The 27,174-nt window shown below is 36.9% G+C and overlaps 1 protein-coding gene across 1 annotated transcript; it reads left to right on the top strand.

The window, feature by feature from the left end:
* The first annotated feature begins 8,840 nt into the window (after nt 1-8,840).
* Nucleotides 8,841-22,179, top strand: LOC117318170. The gene is made up of 5 exons (XM_033873191.1): nt 8,841-8,946; nt 16,217-16,274; nt 18,012-18,336; nt 20,249-20,335; nt 21,247-22,179. Exons 2-5 carry the CDS (start codon nt 16,257-16,259, stop codon nt 21,813-21,815), a joined length of 999 nt encoding a protein of 332 aa, XP_033729082.1. The 5' UTR covers nt 8,841-8,946; nt 16,217-16,256; the 3' UTR covers nt 21,816-22,179.
* The last annotated feature ends 4,995 nt before the right edge of the window (nt 22,180-27,174 follow it).

Raw genomic sequence — 27,174 nt, 5'->3', positions numbered from 1 at the left:
TTTGTTCGTTTGTTTGAGTTTTTAGCTCATACCGTGGTGTGATGTTCATTGTTCAGCCTTCCTGTTTACCATTAAAAACTTCTCAATAACCAAGAAGCCCAGAGACCTGATATTGAGTATGTTACGTGCTGGGGTGAAGGACTTCCACTTTTGGTCAAATGAATGACCTTGACTTTTATTCACGGTCACGGGGGTTAAATATTCTAAAATCTTCTCGACAACAAATTGGCCCAGAAACCTGATATTTGGACTGTAGTATACAGAGGAGAGAAGCTGCTAAATATTCAAATGAATGACCTTGACCTATATTCAATGTCACAGGTCATATCGGCTAAACCTATATAACAACTTATCAATAATCAGGAGGCCATTAGAGAGCTGCGATTGGGTCTATAACACACTTGGGAGAATGGTTATCAAGTTTGATCAAATGAATGACCTTGATTTAGATTCAATATCACCAGGGTCATACATGGCAAAAATCTTTTAACAACTTTTTGCCATTAATCAAGCTTCCCACATTTAGCTTGCTGAGTTAAGGGCTATCAAATTTGTTCAAATGTATGGCCTTAATTGACCTTCAAGGACAAAAGGGTCAAAGGTGCTTAAATCTTAAAACAACATCTCTTCATACACCAAAGAGACTCGGAGACCTTATGTTAGGCCTGTACCATGCTGGGATGAAGTTTGCCCAGTTTGTTCATATATTTAATGATAAAAGTCTGGAGCAGGATCCTGTATCCTCTACTCAGTACAATGTCTACACGGTAATTGTTTATAGTTTTGAATGTTATCCCACTACGCTTCATGAACTAGCCTTAAAATTACAGGATAAATCAACGTTTTTATTTTATGCCATGGTGCGGCGTCCGTCGTCCGTCCGTCTGTCCGACCGTCCGGCGTAAACTTTTTCATTTAAACAATTTCTGCTAATAACCAAGAGGCCCAGGGACTTGATATTACATGTGTAGCAAAGAAATGACCTTGACTTTCATTCAAGGTCACATTGGTCAAACAGGCTATAATCTTCAAACGACTTCTCAATAACCAAGAGGCCAAGGGACTTGATATTGGGCCTGTAGCATGCTAGGGTAAAGGGCTACGAAGTTTGTTCAAATAAATGACCTTGACTTTCATTCAAGGTCACATGGGTCAAATAGGCTATATTCTTCAAACAACTTCTCAATAACCAAGATGCCCAGGGACTTGGTATTGGGTCTGTAGCATGCTTGGGTGAAGGGCTACCAAGTTTGTTCAAATAAATGACCTTGACCTTCATTCAAGGTCGAATGGGTCAAATAGGCTATAATCTTCAAACGACTTCTCAATAACCAAGAGGCCAAGGGACTTGATATTGGGCCTGTAGCATGCTAGGGTAAAGGGCTACGAAGTTTGTTTAAATAAATGACCTTGACCTTCATTCAAGGTCACATGGGTCAAATAGGCTATATTCTTCAAACAACTTCTTCTCAATAACCAAGAGGCCCAGGGACTTGATATTGGGTCTGTAGCATGCTTAGGTGAAGGGATACCAAGTTTGTTCAAATGAATTGCCTTGACCTTCACTTAAGGTCATATTGGTCAAATAGGCTATATTCTTCAAATGACTTCTTCTTAATAACCAAGAGGCCCACGGACTTGATATTTGGCCTGTAGCATGCTGGGGTGAAGGGCTACACAGTTTGTTCAAATGAATGACCCTTGACCTACATTTAAGGTCACAGGGGTGAAATCGGCTTAAATCTGTAAACAATAATTTTGCGATAGCCAAGAGCCTCCTTGACCAGATATTAGGCCAATAAAATGCTGGAATGTTGGACAAGAAAATATATTAATAAGAATAAACCTAGCTTACTATGATAATCAGCATAGTATCTGTAGAAATGACCTCAATCAACTTCAAAGTTGCTGTAGAGCCAGGTGAGCGATACAGGCCCATTGGGCCTCTTGTTTCTAATGATTATTCAGTTCATTTCTGAAACAAAATAATTAGCGCATACATTTTTTGTAAGTTACTCCACACATCAAGTAATTCAAAAACTATTTTCCTCTTCATTACTTAAGTGGACACTGTTGTGGCTAAATTTTCAGAGAAAGTCCTCTATTTCTTGATCGATTGGAAACATCTTTCCATAACTCCAAAAAGCTGGTATTTTCCATGGATGACTTTATATAGATGAGTTCTTATTAATAATTTGTATAACAAGATAAATGTTTCTTTGTCAAATTTATAAATGCTCTTCTGATAATCGGATCATATTTCCTTTTTATTTTTTTTTTCTATTTTTCCAAATATATGGTACACTGTACTTAAAATGAAGATTCCTATCAATTACTACTCCTAGGTCTTCCCCACCTTCCCACTTCTTTAGAGTTGTATCAGCAAGATGGCATGTGAAGTCATTTACAGTGGTTCTTCCTTCGTGCATGTGAACACATTTCCCTGGATGCAGTTTTAAAATCCATGTAGCATACCTTTTTTCCATTCGATAGATATCTTCCTGAAGAAGGGTGTGATCATTTTCTTCAGTGATAACCCTGAATATTTTTGGTCATCTGCGAACAAGTACACCTCCAAATTCAGACGATCTGGAAGATCATTTATGTAGATGAAGAACAGAATCGGACCTACATAATGTATTACAGATCCTTGTGTAACTCCAGATATCACGGGTTTCCATTCTTATTATTCAATTAACTACAACTCGCTGTTTTCTGTCTTTCAGGACATTTTCTATCCATCTTAGAACTGTACATGTATGGTGTATTCCACATGCTTTTAGGTTTTGAACTAATCTCTTGTGAGGTACAGTATCACACGCTTTTTGAAAATTTGTAAAAATCTTTGACAATCAACAGGATTTCCATCGTCCGGTACTCTGGTCTGTTTATCAAGAACAGTAAAGAGTTAAGAGTTGTCGATCTGTCCGATATGTTGTTTATTACAGAGTAGTGAGTTGGCATTCATGTGTTTACCTAAGTGATTCCTTACGAGTGTTTTCATTGGTTTGCACACGACTGATATGAGACTGGCGGGCCTGTAATTTACAGCGAGTGATGTGTTTCTTTTTTGTAGATTGCACATACATTAGCCTACTTCAGTACTTTCAGTACTTTGATTTGTAGATTGCGCATACATGAGCCTCCTTCCATTGACTGGTTATATATGTTACCCTGGTAAATACTAGCCGCAATATACCGCTTGGCTAGAGAGATCTTCTCTTTAGCTCGATCGGTTGAGCGTAAGACTTGTAAGCCAGAGGTCCCGGGTTCGATCCCTAGCGGTGGCAGTGATTTGAATTTAATTAGTCATGCGCTCTGTTACATTGGCGCCCATGTAGGGACTCGGGAATGACACTCATCGCTGTTTGTAAAAGCATCACTGTTCTTTCCTGGAGGGGGCGTATGTAACCCTGGTAAATACTAACCGCAATATACCGCTCGGCTAGAGAGATCTTCTCTTTAGCTCGATCTGTTGAGCGTAAGACCAGTAAGCCAAAGGTCCCGGGTTCGATCCCTAGCGGTGGCAGTGATTTGAATTTAATTAGTCATGCGCTCTGTTACATTGGCGCCCATGTAGGGACTCGGGAATGACACTCATCGCTGTTTGTAAAAGCATCACTGTTCTTTCCTGGAGGGGGAGTATGTAACCCTGGTAAATACTAGCCGCAATATACCGCTCGGCTAGAGAGATCTTCTCTTTAGCTCGATCTGTTGAGCGTAAGACTAGTAAGCCAGAGGTCCCGGGTTCGATCCCTAGCAGAGGCAGTGATTTGAATTTAATTAAACATGCGCTCTGTTACATATAGTAATGTCAATAGTTTCATACTACCTTGTGTTAGCCAGGTCCTTGAGAAGTCTTGGGTGTATTACGTCTGAACCCAGAGATTTATTTGCATTTAGGCTAAATAATGTCTCTTCAGTTTCTTTACTCGTGGACATCACATTCTTCATCTCCCTTTTGGCTTCTTTTACGGGGGATTTGAGGAATATCACCTCTGGGTTCTGTTATAAATTCGCTACTAAAAAAAAATTAGTTTTTGACTTCCTTGTTATATATTGCCAGATAACTTTCGGGTTTTCCTTTGAACTCTTAGCTAATTCATTCTCGAATGTGTTGCGTAAAAACCGCGTTCGTTTTCTTACTGCGATGCCCTTCAGTAATCTCTCTGAATACAAGGGTCCTTTGTTTGTATTCCTCTTCAGTAATCTCTCTGAATACAAGGGTTCTTTGTTTGCATTGCTCTTCAGTTGTCTCTCTGAATACAAGGGCCCTTTGTTTATATTGCTCCTCAGTATTCTCTCTGAATACAAGGGTCCTTTGTTTGTATTCCTCTTCAGTAATCTCCCTGAATACAAGGGTCCTTTGTTTATATTGCTCTTCAGTTGTCCCTCTCAATACAAGAGTCTTTTGTTTCTGTTGCCCTTCAGTAATCTCGGAATGCACGGGTCCTTTGTTTGTATTGCTCTTCAGTATTCTCTCTGAATACAAGAGTCCTTTGTTTGTATTGCTCTTCAGTATTCTCTCTGAATACGAGGGTCCTTTGTTTATATTGCTCTTCAGTATTCTCTCTGAATACGAGGGTCCTTTGTTTGTATTCCTCTTTAGTAATCTCTCCGAATACAAGGGTCCTTTGTTTGTATTGCTCTTCATTAATCTTGGAATACAAGAGTCCTTTGTTTGTATTGCTCTTCAGTAATCTCTCCGAATACAAGGGTCCTTTGTTTGTATTCCTCTTATGTAATCTCTTTGAATACAAGGGTCCTTTGTTTATATTGCTTTACAGTAATCTCGGAATACAAGGGTCCTTTGTTTGTATTGCTCTTCATTAATCTTGGAATACAAGAGTCCTTTGTTTGTATTGCTCTTCATTAATCTTGGAATACAAGAGTCCTTTGTTTGTATTGCTCTTCATTAATCTTGGAATACAAGAGTCCTTTGTTTGTATTGCTCTTCATTAATCTTGGAATACAAGAGTCCTTTGTTTGTATTGCTCTTCGGTAATCTCTCTGAATACAAGGGTCCTTTGTTTGTATTGATCTTCGGTAATCTCTCTGAATACAAGGGTCCTTTGTTTGTATTGATCTTCCGTGATCCCTCTGAATACACGGGTCCTTTGTTTAGATTCCTCTTTAGTAATCTCTCTTAATACAAGGGTCCTTTGTTTATATTGCTCTTCAGTATTCTCTCTCAACACAAGGGTCTTTTGTTTCTGTTGCCCTTCAGTAATCTCGGAATGCACGGGTCCTTTGTTTGTATTGCTCTTCAGTATTCTCTCTGAATACAAGGGTCCTTTGTTTATATTGCTCTTCAGTATTCTCTCTGAATACAAGGGTCCTTAGTTTGTATTGCTCTTCAGTATTCTCTCTGAATACAAGGGTCCTTAGTTTGTATTGCTCTTCAGTATTCTCTCTAAATACAAGGGTCCTTTGTTTGTATTGCTCTTCAGTATTCTCTCTAAATACAAGGGTACTTTGTATGTATTGATCTTCAGTTGTCTCTCTGAATACACGGGTCCTTTGTATTGCTCTTCAGTAATCTCTCTGAATACAAGGGTCCTTAGTTTGTATTCATCTTCAGTAATCTCTCTGAATACAAGGGTCTTTTGTTTGTATTGATCTTCAGTTGTCTCTCTGAATACAAGGGTCCTTTGTATTGCTCTTCAGTAATCTTCTCTGAATACAAGAGTCCTTTGTTTATATTGCTCTTCAGTAATCTCTCTGAATACAAGAGTCCTTTGTTTGTATTGCTCTTCCGTGATCCCTCTGAATACACGGGTCCTTTGTTTGGATTCCTCTTTAGTAATCTCTCTTAATACAAGGGTCCTTTGTTTATATTGCTCTTCAGTAATCTCTCTCAATACAAGGGTCTTTTGTTTCTGTTGCCCTTCAGTAATCTCGGAATGCACGGGTCATTTGTTTGCATTGCTCTTCAGTAGTCTCTCTGAATACAAGGATCCTTAGTTTGTATTGCTCTTCAGTTACCTCGGAATACAAGGGTCCTTTGTTTGTATTGCTCTTCAGTATTCTCTCTGAATACAAGGGTCCTTTGTTTATATTGCTCTTCAGTATTCTCTCTGAATACAAGGGTCCTTAGTTTGTATTCCTCTTCAGTAATCTCTCTGAATACAAGGGTACTTTGTATGTATTGCTCTTTAGTTTGGAAGAGGCGCTACACAAGGCTGGTGAGATCTCCATACCAAGACACAGGAAGCGCATCACTCTGAGTCGGGAAAGCAACCACCAATGAGGACATAGCCAAAGTCCCAAAAGAATTTAAAAAACGAAGAAAAGGTAAGAACGAGGTTGAAGCCCTGGCGCTTCTTCAAAAAGCCAAAACAATTAAAAGAAATAAGCGCACTTCAACGGAGAGCCTATGCATCCAATCGTCAGCAACATTCTCTACTCTGAACCTTTGGAAATCCTGGAACAATGGCACAGACATGTCCGATAATTAGCCACACCGCCAGCGGTCATTAGCTACGACTTAACAAGAGAACATTTATCGAAAATACAAAATGAGGCCATCACGGAAATTAAACTCTCAAAAGGCACTACGATCAAGCCTATATCGGAAACAGAAGTGAAGAAAAAAGTCTGTAAAAAGTCTCAACTTCGGAAAAGCCATGGACGCAAATGGCATAACAGTAGAACATCTGAAATATGCAGGGGTTGTATTAGCATCTACCCTAGCCAACATTTTCAGCAAACTCCTGCGAAATCCGGACATAACCAAGCCGATGAAAGAAGGGATACTAATACCTATGCAACAGGAAGGATAAGACAATACCTTGCAACTAGAGAGGCATCACAGTCACAAACGTTTTCTCCACGGTTTTTGAGGCTATCATCAAAGGCAGACTGGGGACATCCTAAATCAAAATCAAAACCACTTACAGAGAGGATTGACGTCAGGAGCCCACCTCTCGGAGCTGCTCTTGTGGTCTCCAGGGCAATCCTAAATACAAAACAAAATAAAGATGATATTCTTCAGGTAACTTTTGACGCACAAAAACATTTGACACTGTTAACCACGATATTCTATTCAATAAACCCTGCCACCCAGGAGTAACTGGACCTCTTTCGATACTATTGCGGAATAATTTACAAGAACTTCAACATTATAGTGTAAATAGGAAAACAATCCCTCAAATGACGTACACCTCAAACAGGGAACCAAGCAAGGAACAAAACTCTTGATAATGCTGTACAGGGTTTACAACAACACGATTCAACAACCATGAGTTGCATCCATCACCATTCCACAATTGGTTTTGCCAGCAGTCAGCATCATTATATTCTATTTTTTCTTTAATATTTCTCAGTATCCAGTTGAATGACTTTGATGTCCATAAAATTATCCTTTAATATCATATTCTTTTGCCGTGTATCCCAAGTATTATGGAGAGATTTGGACTGGACCATTTATGATTTTTACTCAATTTCCTTTGACTTTCCGTATAAGTTATTCTTAAATAAAGTCTTAAAACATCTATATGTCTGTTTCCTTATAGTTGACGTCCATCCCATGTCACCCCTTGTGGCCAAGTTACTGGAAAACTTCGATGCCCCAAGAAAATACCAACAGGCCCTGTTTTGTAGTACATGTACTGCTGTCTGTAGGAGTCTATACCCCACAGTCCACTCACGAAGTAAGTTATAGGTTCCAATAAAGAAACGTACAGTTTAGTATAACCCAAGTAAGTCATACCTCCCGCGTGGGTGAACTTTGAGTAAAGGGCATAAAGGGCCCTGCTGGCAGACTTACACACCTCTGGTACAGCGAGATGTAGATCGTATGTTCATGGAACCCCAATCCTAAGTATTTATACTTAGAACAAATGTCAATATCAGTGTCACCACATGTATTGGAGGTTTAATTGAACTTTGGGAAGTTTGTTTTCTGTTTCACTATGGATTAGGTCTTAAAACTTACAATGGCTTCTTCCAGTGTGTCTGTCGGATAGAAAGATATCATAGCCTCATGGTCTAACATAAAGTTTCCCGGTATATTCCTAGTGGTGTATTCTATCTGTAGAGACTGTACGGAAACAAAAGTCACACATGATATAATTATGTATATATCTACACTGTATGTATATAAGCTTCAACTACGGAAGAGAAATTGAACGACCAACCTTATTTCAAGGATATGTTTGTAAGGTGACATATTTACGTCATTTTAACATCTATTTTACCTACATGTAGCAGCACATTCTTACTGGATCCTTTTATATAGCTTTTATCATTCGGCCAGTACAGGGTTTTTAGCATCCGTGTTTAGCAGCTTCATTTATATTGTGCTTTAAATTTTCGCTCTCCTCATCTTTTATTGTCTGTCTAGCTTTCATTATTATAAACGCTTGCATTACGGTGGAATGCGGTCCAATACATGCCTTTTAGGTCCTAAGATGATCATCTGGACAGCTCCTGAATGAAAAGGAGAGAAAGACACCAAGACACTACCATACATATATATATATATGTATATAATGTCCATTCAATTATCTATTACGACCTTAATAAGATCTGAGTGACACAGGCCTGTATTTTGATTAACTTCACTCGTGTCAAGGCTTATCAGCCCAGGCCCCGATCATGCATATCACACAGGTGTATACCGACACTGTATTCTGTATCTGTATCAGAAGGCACCATAGCCATAGCCATGTAGCAATAAACATGTAGTTAGCATATACAGCAGAGTCAGTCATTAATTTAATTACGGCCACACAAACGCAATATCACAATGTATAGCTTAGATTTGATGTAGATTAGCGGAATCTGTCGAATTGTGCCGAATGACCTGCAGCGTGAGTAATTAATCACGTGGGTAGTATAAAGTCCTATCGATCGACGCTCAACACGCTACGCCGTTAAAGTGGAGGCTAGTTTCTTTGGAAACTTTGTCAGACGGAGAGGTTCACCAAGTTTATACAACACCAGGTCAGTTTAATGTGTTGTTAGTCTTGTTACTAATAATGTTATGTACCCTACTGCCTGTTTATAACTTTTTTTTTTTTAATTTCTGAGGCGAGCGCGGTCCGGTCGTAACTTCCCTGTTCGAGCTTTTGGGAGATTATAGTGTTTGTATATTTGATCTTGGATTACAGAATTGTCTCCTATAACAGTCAAAAGACGTCCTTGATTTCAGTCCGATAATAGCCAAGAGACATTTACAGATTTAGGGGATTTTATCGAAAAATTGTGTTACCAATGGAAACATAACCAAAATCGAAAGTAAAAAAAAAGGGAAATTCCGATGAGTCATTATCTAGCTAACTATGTTAGGCTGTCAATGGAATTTCATAATTTGGGGATGTCTTCACTGGGGCATGACCGAACAGTTTTGTTGTCAGGGGAGTTATGATGGCATACGCCTTAATTCCAGATCCAACTTTAATTGATTAGCCCACCGATCACCATTTTGAACTTTGAAATTTGAAGTTTGTTGCCGCTATTTCTCAGAAAGCTCTTCATGAATTAAATTTCATTTGTAGGTTTTCCTTGGTCCTAAGACTAGTTGTACAAGTGCATGTTACATTTTGTGACTTTTTGAAAAACAAGATGGCCGACAGGTGGCCGTTTTGAATTTGACAGTTGAAGATTGATATATTACAGGGCTTGTTTTCACTAGTTTGAGATGGGGCCTTTTTGTATGATGTTCGGGGAGAAGAAAATTTATGAATTGGGAAACATTTTTTTCAGTTAACTGCAAATTTTTGGAATTTAACGTATACTACCACATACTACCACATCCGAAGAATACTACCATATACTACCACATCCTAAGTATACTACTACATCCTTAGTATACCACCAACTACTACCACAACCTAAGTATACTACAACATGCTAATTATACTACAACATCCTAGTATACTACCACATCCTCAGTATACTACCACATCCTAAGTATACTACCACATACTACCACATCCTAAGTATACTACCACATGCTAATTATACTACCACATGCTAATTATACTACAACATCCTAGTATACCACCACATCCTAAGTATACTATCACATCCTAGTATACCACCACATCCTAAGTATACTACCACATCCTAAGTATACTACCACATCCTAAGTATACTACCACATCCTAAGTATACTACCACATACTACCAAATCCTAAGTATACTACAACATACTACCACATCCTAAGTATACTTCCACATCCTAAGTATACTTCCACATCCTAAGTATACTACCACATCCTAAGTATACTACCACATCATAAGTATACTACCATATACTTAGTACACTTCCACATCATAAGTATACAACCATATCCTAAGTATACTACCACATACTACCATATCCTAAGTATACTACCACATACTACCATATCCTAAGTATACTACCACATACTACCACATCCTAAGTATACTACCACATACTACCATATCCTAAGTATACTTCCACATCCTAAGTATACTTCCACATCCTAAGTATACTACCACATCCTAAGTATACTACCACATCCTAAGTATACTACCACATCCTAAATATACTACCACATACTACCAAATCCTAAGTATACTACCACATCCTAAGTATACTAACACATACTACCAAATCCTAAGTATACTACCACATCCTAAGTATACTACCATATCCTAAGTATACTACCATATCCTAATTAGACTACCACATCCTAGGTATACTACCACATCCTAAGTATACTACCATATCCTAAGTATACTACCATATCCTAATTAGACTACCACATCCTAGGTATACTACCACATACTACCTCATCTTAAGTATACTACCAAATCCTAAGTATACTACCAGTTCTTAAATATACTACCATATCCTAAGTATACTTCCACATTCTATCACATCCTAAGTATACTACCACATACTACCATATCCTAAGTATACTTCCACATCATAAGTATACTACCACATGCTTAGTGTACTACCACATCCTAAGTATACTACCACATCCTAAGTATACTACCATATCCTAAGTATACTACCACATACTACCACATCCTAAGTATACTACCACATCCTAAGTATACTACCATATACTTAGTACACTACCACATAATAAGTATACTACCACATCATAAGTATACTACCACATCATAAGTATACCACCACATCCTAAGTACCACATCCTACCACATCATAAGTATACTACCACATGCTTAGTGTACTACCACATCCTAAGTATACTACCACATCCTAAGTATACTACCATATCCTAAGTATACTACCACATACTACCACATCCTAAGTATACTACCACATCCTAAGTATACTACCATATCCTAAGTATACTACCACATACTACCACATCATAAGTATACAACCACATCCTAAGTATACTACCACATCCTAAGTATACTACCACATCCTAAGTATACTACCATATCCTAAGTACCACATCCTACCACATCATAAGTATACAACCACATCCTAAGTATACTACCACATGCTTAGTATACCACCAACTACTACCACAACCTAAGTATACTACAACATGCTAATTATACTACAACATCCTAGTATACTACCACATCCTCAGTATACTACCACATCCTAAGTATACTACCACATCCTAAGTATTCTACCACATACTACCACATCCTAAGTATACTACCACATCCTAATTATACTACCACATCCTAATTATACTACCACATCCTAATTATACTACAACATCCTAGTATACTACCAAATCTTAAGTATACTACCACATCTTAAAAATACTACCATATCCTAAGTATACTACCACATACCACCACATCCTAAGTATACTACCACATGCTAATTATACTACAACATCCTAGTATACCACCACATCCTAAGTATACTATCACATCCTAGTATACCACCACATCCTAAGTATACTACCACGTATTATCACATCCTAAGTATTCTACCACATCCTAAGTATACTACCACATCCTAAGTATACTACCACGTACTATCACATCCTAAGTATACTACCACATCCTAAGTATACTACCACGTACTATCACATCCTAAGTATACTTCCACATCCTAAGTAAACTACCACGTACAACCACATCCTAAGTATACTACCACGTACTACCACATCCTAAGTATACTACCACATCCTAAGTATACAACCACATACTTAGTATACTACCACATCCTAAGTATACAACCACATACTACCACATCCTAAGTATACTACCAGTTCTTAAATATACTACCATATCCTAAGTATACTTCCACATTCTATCACATCCTAAGTATACTACCACATACTACCATATCCCAAGTATACTTCCACATCATAAGTATACTACCACATGCTTAGTGTACTACCACATCCTAAGTATACTACCACGTCCTAAGTATACTACCACATACTACCACATCCTAAGTATTCTACCACATACTACCACATCCTAAGTATACTACCACATCCTAATTATACTACCACATCCTAATTATACTACCACATGCTAATTATACTACCACATGTTAAGTATACTACCACATCCTAAGTATACTACCAAATCTTAAGTATACTACCACATCTTAAAAATACTACCATATCCTAAGTATACTACCACATACTACCACATCCTAAGTATACTACCACATGCTAATTATACTACCACATACTAGTATACCACCACATCCTAAGTATACTATCACATCCTAGTATACCACCACATCCTAAGTATACTACCACATCCTAAGTATACTACCACATCCTAAGTATACTACCACATCCTAAGTATACTACCATATCCTAAGTATACTACCACATCCTAAGTATACTACCACATCCTAAGTATACTACCACATCCTAAGTATACTACCATATCCTAAGTATACTACCATATCCTAAGTATACTACCACATCCTAGTATACCACCACATCCTAAGTATACTACCACGTATTATCACATCCTAAGTATACTACCACATCCTAAGTATACCACCACATCCTAAGTATACTACCACATCCTAAGTATACTACCACATCCTAAGTATACTACCACATCCTAAGTATACTACCATATCCTAAGTATACTACCACATCCTAAGTATACTACCACATCCTAAGTATACTACCATATCCTTAAGTATACTACAATATCCTAAGTATACTACCACTTCTTAAATATACTACCATATCCTAAGTATACTTCCACATTCTATCACATCCTAAGTATACTACAACATACTACCACATCCTAAGTATACTTCCACATCCTAAGTATACTGCCACATCCTAAGTATACTGCCACATCCTAAGTATACTACCACATCCTAAATATACTACAACATACTACCACATCCTAAGTATACTACAACATACTACCACATCCTAAGTATACTACAACATACTACCACATCCTAAGTATACTACAACATACTACCACATCCTAAGTATACTACAACATACTACCACATCCTAAGTATACTTCCACATCCTAAGTATACTGCCACATCCTAAGTATACTACCACATACTACCACATCCTAAGTATACTACCACATCCTAAATATACTGCCACATCCTAAGTATACTACCACATCCTAAATATACTACCACATCCTAAGTATACTGCCACATCCTAAGTATACTACCACATCCTAAATATACTACCACATCCTAAGTATACTACCACATCCTAAGTATACTACAACATACTACCACATCCTAAGTATACTTCCACATCCTAAGTATACTACCACATCCAAAGTATACTACCACATCCTAAGTATACTACCACATCCTAAGTATACTTCCACATCCTAAGTATACTGCCACATCCTAAATATACTTCCTTATCCTAAGTATACTGCCACATCCTAAGTATACTACCACATCCTATATATACTACCACATCCTAAGTATACTACCACTTCTTAAGTATACTACCATATCCTAAGTATACAACCACAACCTAAGTATACTACCACATACTACCATATCCGTTGTATACCAACAAATACTACCTCATCCTAATTATACTACCACATCCTAAGTATACTATCATATCCTAAGTATACTACCACATCCTAAGTATACTACCACATTCTAAGTATACTACCACATCCTAAGTATACAACCACATACTACCACATCCTAAGTATACTACCATATCCTAAGTTTACTACTACATCCTAAGTTTACTACTACATTCTAAGTATACTACCACATACTACCACATCCTTAGTATACCATCAAATACTTCCTCATCCTAAGTATACTATCACATCCTAAGTATACTACCACATACTACCACATCCTTAGTTTACCATCAAATACTTCCTCATCCTAAGTATACTATCACATCCTAAGTATACTATCACATCCTAAGTATATTATCACATCCTAAGTATACTATCACATCCTAAGAGTACTACCACATCCTAAGTATACTACCACATCCTAAGTATACTACCACATCCTAAGTATACTATCACATCCTAAGAGTACTACCACATCCTAAGTATACTACCACATCCTAAGTATACTACCACGTCCTAAGTATACTACCATATCCTAAGTATACTACCATATCCTAATTAGACTACCACATCCTAGGTATACTACCACATCCTAAGTATACTACCATATCCTAAGTATACTACCATATCCTAATTAGACTACCACATCCTAGGTATACTACCACATACTACCTCATCTTAAGTATACTACCACATCCTAAGTATACTACCAGTTCTTAAATATACTACCATATCCTAAGTATACTTCCACATTCTATCACATCCTAAGTATACTACCACATACTACCATATCCTAAGTATACTTCCACATCATAAGTATACTACCACATGCTTAGTGTACTACCACATCCTAAGTATACTACCACATCCTAAGTATACTACCATATGCTAATTATACTACCACATGCTACTACATCCTCAGTATACTACCACATCCTAAGTATACTACCATATCCTAATTAGACTACCACATCCTAGGTATACTACCACATCCTAAATATACTATCATATCCTAAGTATACTACCACATCCTAAGTATACCACCAAATACTACCACATTCTAAGTATACTAACTAATTTGGTCAAAAACATCTGTGGGGATCAAAGGGGAACAGATTTTGCATAAATGGTGACTCTTACTCCAAGGGGCCAAAGGGGCTGGCCCAATAAGGGAAATAGAGGTAATTCCTTTAAATCACTACTGGTCTAAAAGTCCTGCATGGACTTGAACCAAATTTGGTCAGAAAGATCCTTGGTGAAAGGGAAACATTTAATTTCTATATTCTTCTATGAATTCAGAAAGCTAGATATGTCAGTCAATGACTGCAATACATAGTTCTGCAATGGGAAAATATTTGAAATATACATATTATATGAACACATAAAATTACTGAAATATCCAGCCGAGCATTTAAGGTCCCTGCAGGTACCTCTTTTTAGATTTGCCTTCATGGAAAGGATACATGAATTTTCTGTGTTGAATCTTAAGAAAAAGAAAGGGAAAAATCAACCATAAGAATATGTCATATAGGGATTGAACGGTGTCTTTATTGCGGTTATGGTAGTATGAACGCAATAGCGCTATATTTAATATGTCTGTTTCCCATTGCGTTCATACAACCGTAAACGCAATAAAGACACCGTTCGATGCATGTATTTACACCAAACAAATCGTTGAAATACTGTACCAAAACAAATAAAAGTTGTGATGTGTTGCGACGTTGGTAACTATGGAAATCATAACTGTTAAGATAATATAGTTCCAGTGATTCTTCGTAAAGACACAAAACAAAATTAAAAGAAACAACTCTTGTTTGATACAGTTAACGTTTTCAAATCATTAATATACTAAAAATCCACAATTACCGTCTCGGGTTAACTATGGTTGTCGTGCACATTTTAGTTTTTGACAAAATATTCACTTAACATTAGCTTTTTGTATAGAGATCATCGGGTAGCAGGAGAAAACTCTAACATTGCGTTCACCAATCCTTTGAAAATGGCGCCGTCCAGTTGATGTTCCGATAACGTTATAAAGCGACGATGTCATCATTATGTTACCAATTCTCGCGCTTATTAATCCGCTGAGCCTTTTTCAATGCTTAACACTAATTTAAACGCAGTCAGAGTTTGCTAAGCTGAAGATGGGAGAGATTTAAATATAACTATTTCAATTTTACTTTGTTATCACTTTGTAATCCCATTGATCAATATCTCCTCAATACTTTCTTTCCAGAAAAGCTGTACATACAAGTAACTCCTAAATAAAAAGAAGGATGGCCGAAAAAGCAAGTGTGAGTATTATTTTCTAACATGGAAGTTATGGGAGGCATTTTGGGTGCCTCTATTGAAAAGAAATATATGGCTCAACAAAGTATGAACTTCCTCTCTGACTCTGGACATAAAACAATTAAGGGTCAGATGTCTTTCACTGACGGTCAAATAACAATTCTTCTATTTATCATTTCTACAGTTGTCCTCGGTTGACAGTCAAATACTAATCCCCCTGTTTGTCATTTATACAGATGTGCTCGGCTGACAGTTAATTACTAAGCCCTCTATTTGTCATTTCTTCAGATGTCCTCAGCTGAGAGTCGCATACTAATCCCCCTGTTTGCTATTCCTACAGCTGTCATCTGCTGACAGTCAACTACTAATCCTTCTGTTTTTCATTTTCACAGCTGTCCTCGGCTGACAGTCAAATACTAATCCCTCTGTTTATTTCTACAGATGTCCTCGACTGACAGTCAAATACTAATTCCACTGCTTGTCATTTTTACAGCTGTCCTCGGCTGACAGTCAAATACTGATCCCTCTGTTTGTCATTTCTACAGCTATCCTCGGCTGACAGTCAAATACTGATCTTTGCTGACAGTCAACTACTAATCCTTCTGTTTTTCATTTTCACAGCTGTCCTCGGCTGACAGTCAAATATTAATCCCTCTGTTTATTTCTACAGATGTCCTCGACTGACAGTCAAATACTAATTCCACTGCTTGTCATTTTTACAGCTATCCTCGGCTGACAGTCTAATACTTAACCCTCTGCTTGTCATTTCTACATATGCCCTGGACAGACAGTCTTATACTAATTCCTCTGTTTGTCATTTCTACAGCTGTCCTCGGCTGACAGTCAAATACTGATCCCTCTGTTTGTCATTTCTACAGCTATCCTCGGCTGACAGTCAAATACTGATCCCTCTGTTTGTCATTTCTACAGCTGTCCTCGGCTGACAGTCAAATACTGATCCCTCTGTTTGTCATTTCTACAGCTATCCTCGGCTGACAGTGTAATACTTAACCCTCTGTTTGTTATTGTACAGCTATCCTCGGCTGACAGTCTAATACTTATCCCTCTGCTTGTCATTTCTACATATGCCCTTGACAGACAGTCTTATACTAAACCATTTTTAGCTCGTCTCTTCGGGTAAGAGGAAGAGCTAATTATGTTTTCAACCCGGCGTCGTTGGTTTTCAAATGTTAAGATTTTGGTGCAAGCGTTAAAAGGCATAGTAATGTATAGTAATACGGTCTCTGTTGGGGTTAAACTATCCCCTGCTGGACTAAAATATGTTTTGAAAAAAAAAACCCACTGATTTAAAAAAAAAAAACTTTGGACTTTAGAACGATTTTTTTTTGTAAAGTGTTTGGTGAAAGTGTTGTAAAGTAATAATACATCACTTTATAATTGTACTTGGGTACTGATATTTGACATAAGAGTCCTTGTGGGGTTAGACTATTCACTCCTGGAGTCAAAGTAAGGGGTTTTTTGGAGAAAAAACCTGCTTTCTGGCATGTTTTAGGCTTTAACATTTTTTCTATTTTAAAAGATATCAGAGATTTAATTTCACCTATTTATGAATGATGTCAATTAAAGCTGAGTGTCACAAATTCATTCCGTCAAGTACACAATATCAATCTTATTTATCCAATATGCAAAACAACACCAATTCATATATTTTAATTATTTATTGACAAGCATTTGCAAGACGAGCTATGCTGTTCTACAACAGCTCTTGTTCATTTATACAGATGTCCCAAGCTGATGATCAGCAGTACAAAATCAGAATATTATATTCTGATATGGTGCTACATCTGAGTGAGATGATCAGCCCAAATATGAAATTGACCTGGCACAGACTTTTGACAGCACTGGACCCATTGTTACCTCATGTACTCCATGGTGACGACATTACATATATTGGAGACATACTTGAGAAGCTGAGGGCAAAAGGAAAGATTGATCCTATGAAAGTTTCCTTTGAGAAACTCTATGATGCACTCCTTAAAGTTGATGTTGGTGCAGCAAAAGTTGTTAAGGAGACTTCAATCCAGATAAAAGCACTTCTGTCTAAAGGTTAGTCCCATTTAATTTAATTGTTATTAAATATGAAATTCTCTTTAGAAATAAATGAATACTCCCACAAAGTTGGTTATCATAAACTTTTCAATGATATATCTAATGTAACACTGTACAATCTCTTCAACACTGATCAAGCCATTTTCAACTGAAATTTCTTATTGCTTTGAATATTGACTCATATTTTTCGGAGTTTGTATCAATATCAGGAAAGAAATCAAATCATATATCATGTGTTTTTAAGTTCCTATTTCTGCTGGAGAATAATTAAGTGATGATGGACCTGTCCTTGTAATATTGTATCAGAGGTGCTCAGTTTCTGCTTGCAACACCAGGTACCCAATGATATCGAGGCCGAGTGATGTCAGGTTGTAACAGTTGTGTACCCAATGGTATCGCAGTCTGGTTGTAACAGTTTGGTTTCAAATGGTATCACAGCTGACAGTTTGGTACCCATTATAGACAAACACATCAAACTTTTTGTGCCCCTTATTCCCTGTAACATGATAGACACTACCAATTTTATAAACAAAATTGAAAACCTTCATCCCCTACCCAACGCCTTATTTTAAATAACACAGGGGGCGAGGGACTTGATAATGGACCTATAGCATGCCGGTTTGATGAGCAAGTTTTTGAAAAGAATGACCTCGACCTCTATCAATGGCTCAAATAGTCTAAAATCTTCAAATGGCTTCTTCTTAATAACCAAGAGACCCTGGGACTTGATATTGGGCCTGTAGCATGCTTTGAGAAAGGGCTACCGAATTTGTTCAAATGAATGACCTTGACCTTAATTCAAGGTCACTTGCGTCGGAAGTGCGTAGCCCAGGGGTAATTGAGGTAAATCCATTAAATCCCTAATAGTCCTTTACACCGGTATGGATTTTGATGAAATTTTGTCTTTAGCATTATTGGGCAAAGGAGATCGAGCATTGTGTAAACAGAGTGACTCCGCGGGGCCAAAATTAAAGGAAACCATATGGCAACATTGATATTAACAACTTTTACACCCCTAGGTTGCGTGGATTCAAATTTATACAAATGATGGGGCTGACCACCAGTGCCAAAAGAGGTCCATTTGGCAATATTGATATCTAAAATGACTTTTTCTCTGGAACTAAGCAATATCTGACATTCATATTTTAGTGGTCACATCCCTAGGTGGTTAGGATTACGACTGATACAAATGAGGGGTCTGACCCTCCCAGTGGCCAGAGGGGTAAGGCAAAAGTGAGCAATTTGGCTATATTACTATAAACGACTTTTATTTTTGAAACCGTTAAGATTCCCACCCCTAACCATATATAGCATTGCTGGGCATCAAAAGACAAACAGGTTCGTTTGTAAAAATAGGCGCTGTGGTCTGTCCTCATCCCTTAATACTTATTTCCTTTGTTATATCTTTGAAACCATTGAGATTCCTACCCCATAACCATATTATAGTTTTGCTGGGCATCAAGAGATAAACAATATCCTGTTATAAAACAACCTGGGTCCTTTCTCTACCCCTAAGGCTTAGGTCCTTTGTTATATCTTTGAAGCCATGGAAATCCTCACTCCACCCCATAACCATAAATAGCATCGCTGGGCATCAAGAGATAAACACAATCCTGATGTAAAAATAGGCCCAAGGGTTTTTCCCAACCCCAAGGGACTTAGTTTCTTGAAGCACAATCATGTTGAGACTGGACTTTGTTTCTGGGTTATATATTTGATGTAGTTGAGATCCCCACTCCATAACCATATATATAGCATTGTTAAACATCAACAAATAAAGCCATTAACGAATTGAACATGAACATTATTTGATGTTTGGTCAAATCAACCATGCAGGTAAGCGATGCGGTCAGCATGTCTAGTGCGAACAGTTACCTGTGATATCACTTGATAACATTTACCATTACAGAGGGTGCCAGCCCGGACCATGTTGGCCAGGAGGAAGACGCTACGCTGGAGGTTGAGGCCACTGATCAATATCTCAGTACCGAAAGAGGTGTGTAAAGTGTAATATAAAAATATCTTACTTTACCTCTGCAGTACGATTAAATTAAAGTCATATTATGCATCTGGGTATTCCTGAACACAGGCCTCTATATATGGTTATAATTTCTAAATTATAAAAAAGTGGGTTAGTCCCTTCTCTTCTAAAGTTAATATAGTACGATAAACTCTTTTCTTTATGAAATACTAACCAGAAATGCCTGGGTTCTGAGGGTGCCATTTTTACAAACGGAGTTGTCACAGTAATATTTTTGTTGCCACTGGTTTAACACTATGACTCTCTGACATTGCCATTTCACAAAACAAAACAAAAAACAAAAAAGATATGATTATGAAACAATACCATACAGCAGCCTTAGGCGAATATCGGTAGATGCCGATACCATAATCTAATGTTCGGAACACCTCGTCCGATTAACAGTTTACAAAGTCATATATGACAGATGACAGGCCACAGTGTGGAATAAGTTTGCCGATGATAAGATGTTACTGGTGAATTTATCAAATAGATGACCGCATTGAGTCTGCCAGGTGTTCCGTTGCAAAGGTTAAATGTATGGTACCGCTATCAAGGTTTGCCGAATGCATAAAGTAGTTGATGCTACAGACAAAATGGCAATCCTGAGGAAGAGAAAAGGCAAATATTACTCAATCACTTTCATTTCTTTTGATATTGAATTATTCTTAAAAGAATATGAATACTTTGTTTCACACTTTGTTCTGATCCGATTTTTCTATTTAGCAGGATATAAACTTGGCATAAAGGGTAGTGGCTAGCCTTGGGGACGTAACGAAAGTCCACCAACAGGACTTATCAAGTAGTATCAATAGACGTTATTTTAAGCAAGTATGAAAAATGAACCATATTACAGATGATGTAATAGTTTGATTGATCTGTTTCAGACTGGCAATTCTATCTGGATTGGATGTCAGACAAAATACACGATGAAATAAGCCCTGTTGCAACTCATCTATCAATCTCATTGGATAAACAGAAACAGATTGAAAAAGATAATAATATCGAACATGAAAAGTGCTTTCACGTGTTATGGGAATGGTCTCGGAGCAGAAAAAACGATATGGACAAAGTTAAGGCCTTGTATCAGGCATTGATTTTTGCAGACAGAGCAGACATAGCAGAAGACCTAATTCCAAAGCCAGCAATGTACAAGTCTGAAAGTGATAACATTCCACATCCGAATAAAAAACTGATTGAAAAGGACTTATTGATAGTGTCCAAGAAAATAGGAGCACTTTATCCGTCGCTGGCAAGATATTTCGGAATCAACGAAAGCGTAATACATGACTCAAAATATAAAACGGATGCGTTAAATGCACAATCATTGGAAGTTCTTCTGAAATGTTTCAGACAAACACTTCTTCAAACACGGCAGCAGCTATGTGATGGTCTTCATTATAAAAATCGCAGAGATATAATTGATTTGCTGATACAGGAATGGAGTTTCACTTGAAAGCAACACAACCACTTTAATGCCGATAGCTCATTTTCTTGTACGTATCGTAGAGGCTTTGGGTAAGGATTTTACGTCATCTGGGACGAAGTCTTATTTGACCTATTGTGATCGCGTTTTGTCCCGCGTTGTCGTCCATCGTAAATAAACCATTTTCATTTTCAACTTCTTCTCAATAACCAACAGGCCCAGGGATCAGATTTTTTTTAAATTTTTGGACTAAGAAAAAGTTTTGAGTTAAGTTTGTGGTGCAAGTGTCGAAAGGTATTGATACATCACTTTATAATTGTACTAGGGTGCTAATAATTGGCAATAGAGCCCCTCTTGGGTTAAACTATCCCCTGCTAGAGTTATTTAAATATTTTTTAGGGGTAAAACCTGGAATTTTCAAATATTTGGAATATTTCTGCGTTAAGTTTTTTTGTGCCAGTGTTTAGAGGTTTTAATACATCACTTTATAATTGTAGTAGGGTGCTGATATTTGGCAATAGAGTCCCTATGGAGTAAGACAATGCCTTCCTGGAGTAAATCTTTTAAAAAGTTGGATTTTTTTCTTTTTTTAATCTTTGTTTGTTTTTTTTGTTTTTTTTTAATTCTTTGGACTTTGTGTTAAGTTGATGTTGTGAGAGTTGAAAGGCATAGTAATACATGGTATTAGGTTAACACATCACTTCATGATTGTACTAGGGTGCTGATATTTGGTAAAAGAGTCCCTATGGAGTTACACTATCCTTTCTTGGGGTGAAACTGAAAATAAAACAATGTGAAAATGCTCACAATAGACAATTTATACCGGTCCACATTTTTCAAGGGAGCCAATTCTCATTAGGATAATATTTTGTCAAAAATTGAAGAAATATGTCCAAAAGCAATTACATTTGTATTTAATATATTAATTTAATCTACAACAGCATAGCTTGTCTCCCGAATGTTTTTCAATAAATAATTTATATATATATAAATTGGTATGGTTTTGAAAATTGCATGAATTCACAAAGCATAATCTGATCACGTAAACAATATAAATATTAATGCAATTTGCGAAACCATTCCAATTAATATATTTTAATTATTTATTGACAAACATTTGAGAGACGAGCTATGCTGTTCTCCAACAGCTCTTGTTTGTAGATACAATTAAATCGTTTAAATCTTTTTTGTTCATTTGTATTATTTCTAATTCAGCTTGTCATATTATTAATGCTTATGATTTGGTACAGCGTCCATCGTCCATCCATATCAACGTTGTGTTTTTAATAACTTCTTAAACACCACAGAGACTAGAATCATGGTATTTTACTAGCAGGTTCCTGGTTGAAGCGACATTGACTAATGCAGGGTTCAAATGTATTAAACATTATAACTTCCGACAAGAAAACCTAGAATTAAAATATTTGCCAAATTCAAGGTTACAAAGTTTTCTTCAAACAACTTCTTATTCTTATTAACCAAAAGGCCTTATATCAGATTACATGTATATTAGATATCTTCCCTTTACAATCATCACCGGATAGTGGGTCATTCAGATCAATCACACCAGGCCATCATTAAAAAATTGTTTGTTTGTGGTTACCCGACCGACTCACTTAAATAGCCGCGACCCAAACAATTTTTTGGACCTTTGCTATTTTTTTTTACCTGCTAATAGGGTGCTAATAATATAAAATATTTCTAAAAGTTTGGCTTTGATGAGATTTAATCAATTTATATCGGTACACAGCTTCTGATGTCTCTTTGATCTCTAGTCTGCACAGCCATTCCTGGCAGACGGAGAAACGATGTCTGTTTCACTCATAAAAAAGTTACCAGGTGAGGTCAAATACATCTCTATCGAATTAAAAATTTTGAGACACTGATTTCTTCATCGAAATATATTTTATCCAGTATCAATATGCCACTCATAATAGTTGACAAATCTAGTAACAAAATCATCTTTCTTGCATTTACATTGCAAATATTTATGTTTTTTACCTTCATTTGCACCTGTTAAATGCTGAAGACACAATTGATAACATATATTCAAACTAGAGATAACAACAAACATTTTTTATACAAGTTTTATTCCCATATTGCAAGTATTTTTTAAGTTATACACATTTGAAAAAAAAATCAATTTTGTAAAATATCAAAATATTAATTCACTGAGTCATGAGGGAAGTGGTAGACAAAAATGTCCATCGTCCGTCCGTTAAGAATCCTTCTTATCGCGATTTCTTCAAAAGAGAAAAAGGAATAGTTCTCAAACTCCATTAGTAGGCTCCTTTTCGGTCCCTAGTTGTGCCCATTGACTTTCGAGAGTTGAACTTTGATATCGTTATTTCTTGAGAAGGACGAGAGTATATTTATCAAGCTTCGCATGTAGGTTCTTCTTGGTCTCTAGTTGTGCTCGTTCAGAAATAGCTATTACAAGGATTGTTTACGGACTGACGGAGGGAAGAACGAATTATTGACGATTTGAATAGCCCACTATTTGGCAATGGTTGGCTAAAAATAGCATGAAATGTTAAGAAGTACAGAAAGAGAGAGAAACAAGAAAGAGAAAGAAAGAAAGAAGGAAGGAAAGAAGGAAAGAAAGAAAGAAAGAAAGAAAAGGAGGAGGGTGTACTTGGCCCAGGTATACACGTAAATCTACGTTATAATTGGTCCTTAACAAATATATGTCAACATCCCCTCAACAATCCCATGATAGTGATCATCATCGTCAGGTAGTGGGGAATTCAGATCAATCACCCGATATCTGTCGTCGTTCGTTAACAATCCTTGTTATCGCTATTTCTCAAACTTCATTAGTAGTTTTTTCTCGGTCCCTAGTTGTACCCATTCAATTTTGAGACTGATTGGGAAAACAAAATGGCCGACATGCGGTCATCTTCGATCGTGACAATTGAAGTTTGTTACCGCTACTTCTTCAGAAGTTCTGTAGGATATTGATCAAACTACACATGAAGGTTCCTCTTGGTCCCTGGTTGTGATAATTCAGAATTAGCGATTATAAGGATTGTTTAAAGACTGACGGACGGACGCCGGAAAAACTGGCTATGGACGATTCGAATAAAAATAGCATGAAATGTTCAGGGGGAAACATTCGTTTTATCAGGATGGGCTTCGAGAATAAAGCACAGAAAAAAGAACAGCAGGAAAGAAGGAAAAGGAAGTGTGTGTGGTTTGCCTCACTATACACTTAAAACTACGTTACTATTGACCCTGATATCGTTAACAACACCTTAACAATCTCAGGATGGTTGGCTGTGCTCGATACCCTTCCGGTTACAACATTGATATCATTTTGCGTGACAGTTCTTCACATGTAAATATCTCATTGGGTTTCCACGAATTTGGCTCTTTTTGTCTGAAGATTTAATTCGTATGACGAGAATGTAGTTTGACATACCCTGTTGCACACCAAAGCTATTGAATTACCGAATACTGGCCAGGTATATATATATGCATACCCTGCCCTAAGACGGCCGGGTATTCCACACTATCTTTACTTTCTGAGCCACAAAGCCTAGTCAACTTCTGTGTTGATAAATATGTAATCTACAAAATTAAATAGAGAAGTTAAAGAGTTACCAATACACGAAAATAGACCTGATCTACAAAAACTTGATTGTTATATAGTGTTACATAGTCAACGGTGTGATTGCCCGGGAAATGTTTTGAACTGTATGACTAGCCTTGTAAACAGTTGATTTACAAAGCTTTACAAACACAGTTTACACTGTCTGAATGTATTATTACTACACTTCATTTCGGCGTGCTGTGTGTTCATATATTTAACCCCATGAATAACGGTAGGGAAACTACGTCACAAACGTTACTAAAAGAACAACAAGATGTCACTTTATTTTTCTTAAAATTATGGTTGCTATGGCAACTGGCCACTATAAGCAGGTTTTCCGATAAGAACATAACTTTCAGTTTGTCCGGACAACTCCTCCTAAACCGAAGGGCCGATTTCAATGAAACTTCAAACAAATATGGAGGACCATGTTTAGATGTGTTTACAGATTTGTTAAATCCTGGTCAAACAAAGTCTACATTTGTTACATCCTGGTAAAACTTAGTCTACATTTGTTACATCCTTGTCAAACTTAGTCTACATTTGTTATACCTGGTCAAACTTAGTCTACATTTGTTACATCCTTGTCAAACTTAGTCTACATTTGTTACATCCTGGTGAAACTTAGTCTACATTTGTCCCATCCTGGTCAATCTTAGCCTACATTTGTTACATCCTGGTCAAACTTAGTCTACATTTGTTACATCCTGGTCAAACTTAGTCTACATTTGTTACATCCTTGTCAAATTTAGTCTACATTTGTTACATCCTGGTCAAACTTAGTCTACATTTGTTACATCCTGGTCAAACTTAGTCTACATTTGTTACATCCTGGTCAAACTTAGTCTACATTTGTTATATCCTGGTCAAACGTAGTCTACATTTGTTACATCCTGGTCAAACCTAGTCTATATTTGTTACATCCCGGTCAAATCTAGTCTACATTTGTTACAGTCTGCCCTTGGGACATCACGAAAATTCGGACTGGCATGGAAGCACGAGGAATTGACACAAATTTAAAACTTACGGTCCACATGTATGTTTTATACCTTTGTGTATGATTAATGGATAGTTATTTCTCAGAAAAAAAAATGGAAATGTTTTTTTATCGTAGTTTCGAATGTTACAATTCCTCATTCCAACTTTGTCAATTCAAAGAAAAAATGTTTAATCATTAAAAACAAGTGATGGCGTTTTTCCAATTTGTTCAGTTTCGACAAAAGTTTTGTTAAATCCACAGGTCCTAAGTGACGATAGATCAGACCATGTGGTTATTTTATTAGTTTAGAAGTACTTATTTCATAAACATTGAGTGTATGAAATATATTCTCTTTTTATTGATTACTGCCGGAAGTGAGGTTTTGTTTTCAATTATGAATTATAAAACTTTTTTTGTAGATATAATTATGTTGATGCCAATCAATGTTTGTGTATATTAAGACTCATTTCTAAACATTTATTTACTAATATACTGGAATTACCTGATATTAAAAACAATACTTGTACAACATTGTTTATGTGCAATACAAATGCCACAGAAAAAGAAACAATTTTATAACGATGAAATGTCCAAATATTTTCGTTTGTTTAAATTTTAGCTCATCTGTCCAAAGGGCAAGTGAGCTTATACCGTGGTGTGGTGTCCATCGTTCAGCCCTCTTTTTCACTTTAAACAACTTCTCAATAACCAATACGCGCAGAGACCTGCTATTGGATCTGTAATATGCTTGGGTGAAGGGCTACCATGTTTGTCTTAAACTTTAAACGACTTCTCAATAACCAACAGACCTAGATACC

The sequence above is a fragment of the Pecten maximus genome, chromosome 19, assembly GCF_902652985.1.
Source record: "Pecten maximus chromosome 19, xPecMax1.1, whole genome shotgun sequence".
Classification (NCBI taxonomy): domain Eukaryota; kingdom Metazoa; phylum Mollusca; class Bivalvia; order Pectinida; family Pectinidae; genus Pecten; species Pecten maximus.
Note: the sequence above shows the minus strand (reverse complement) of the source record. Positions and strands in the feature narration are given on the sequence as shown.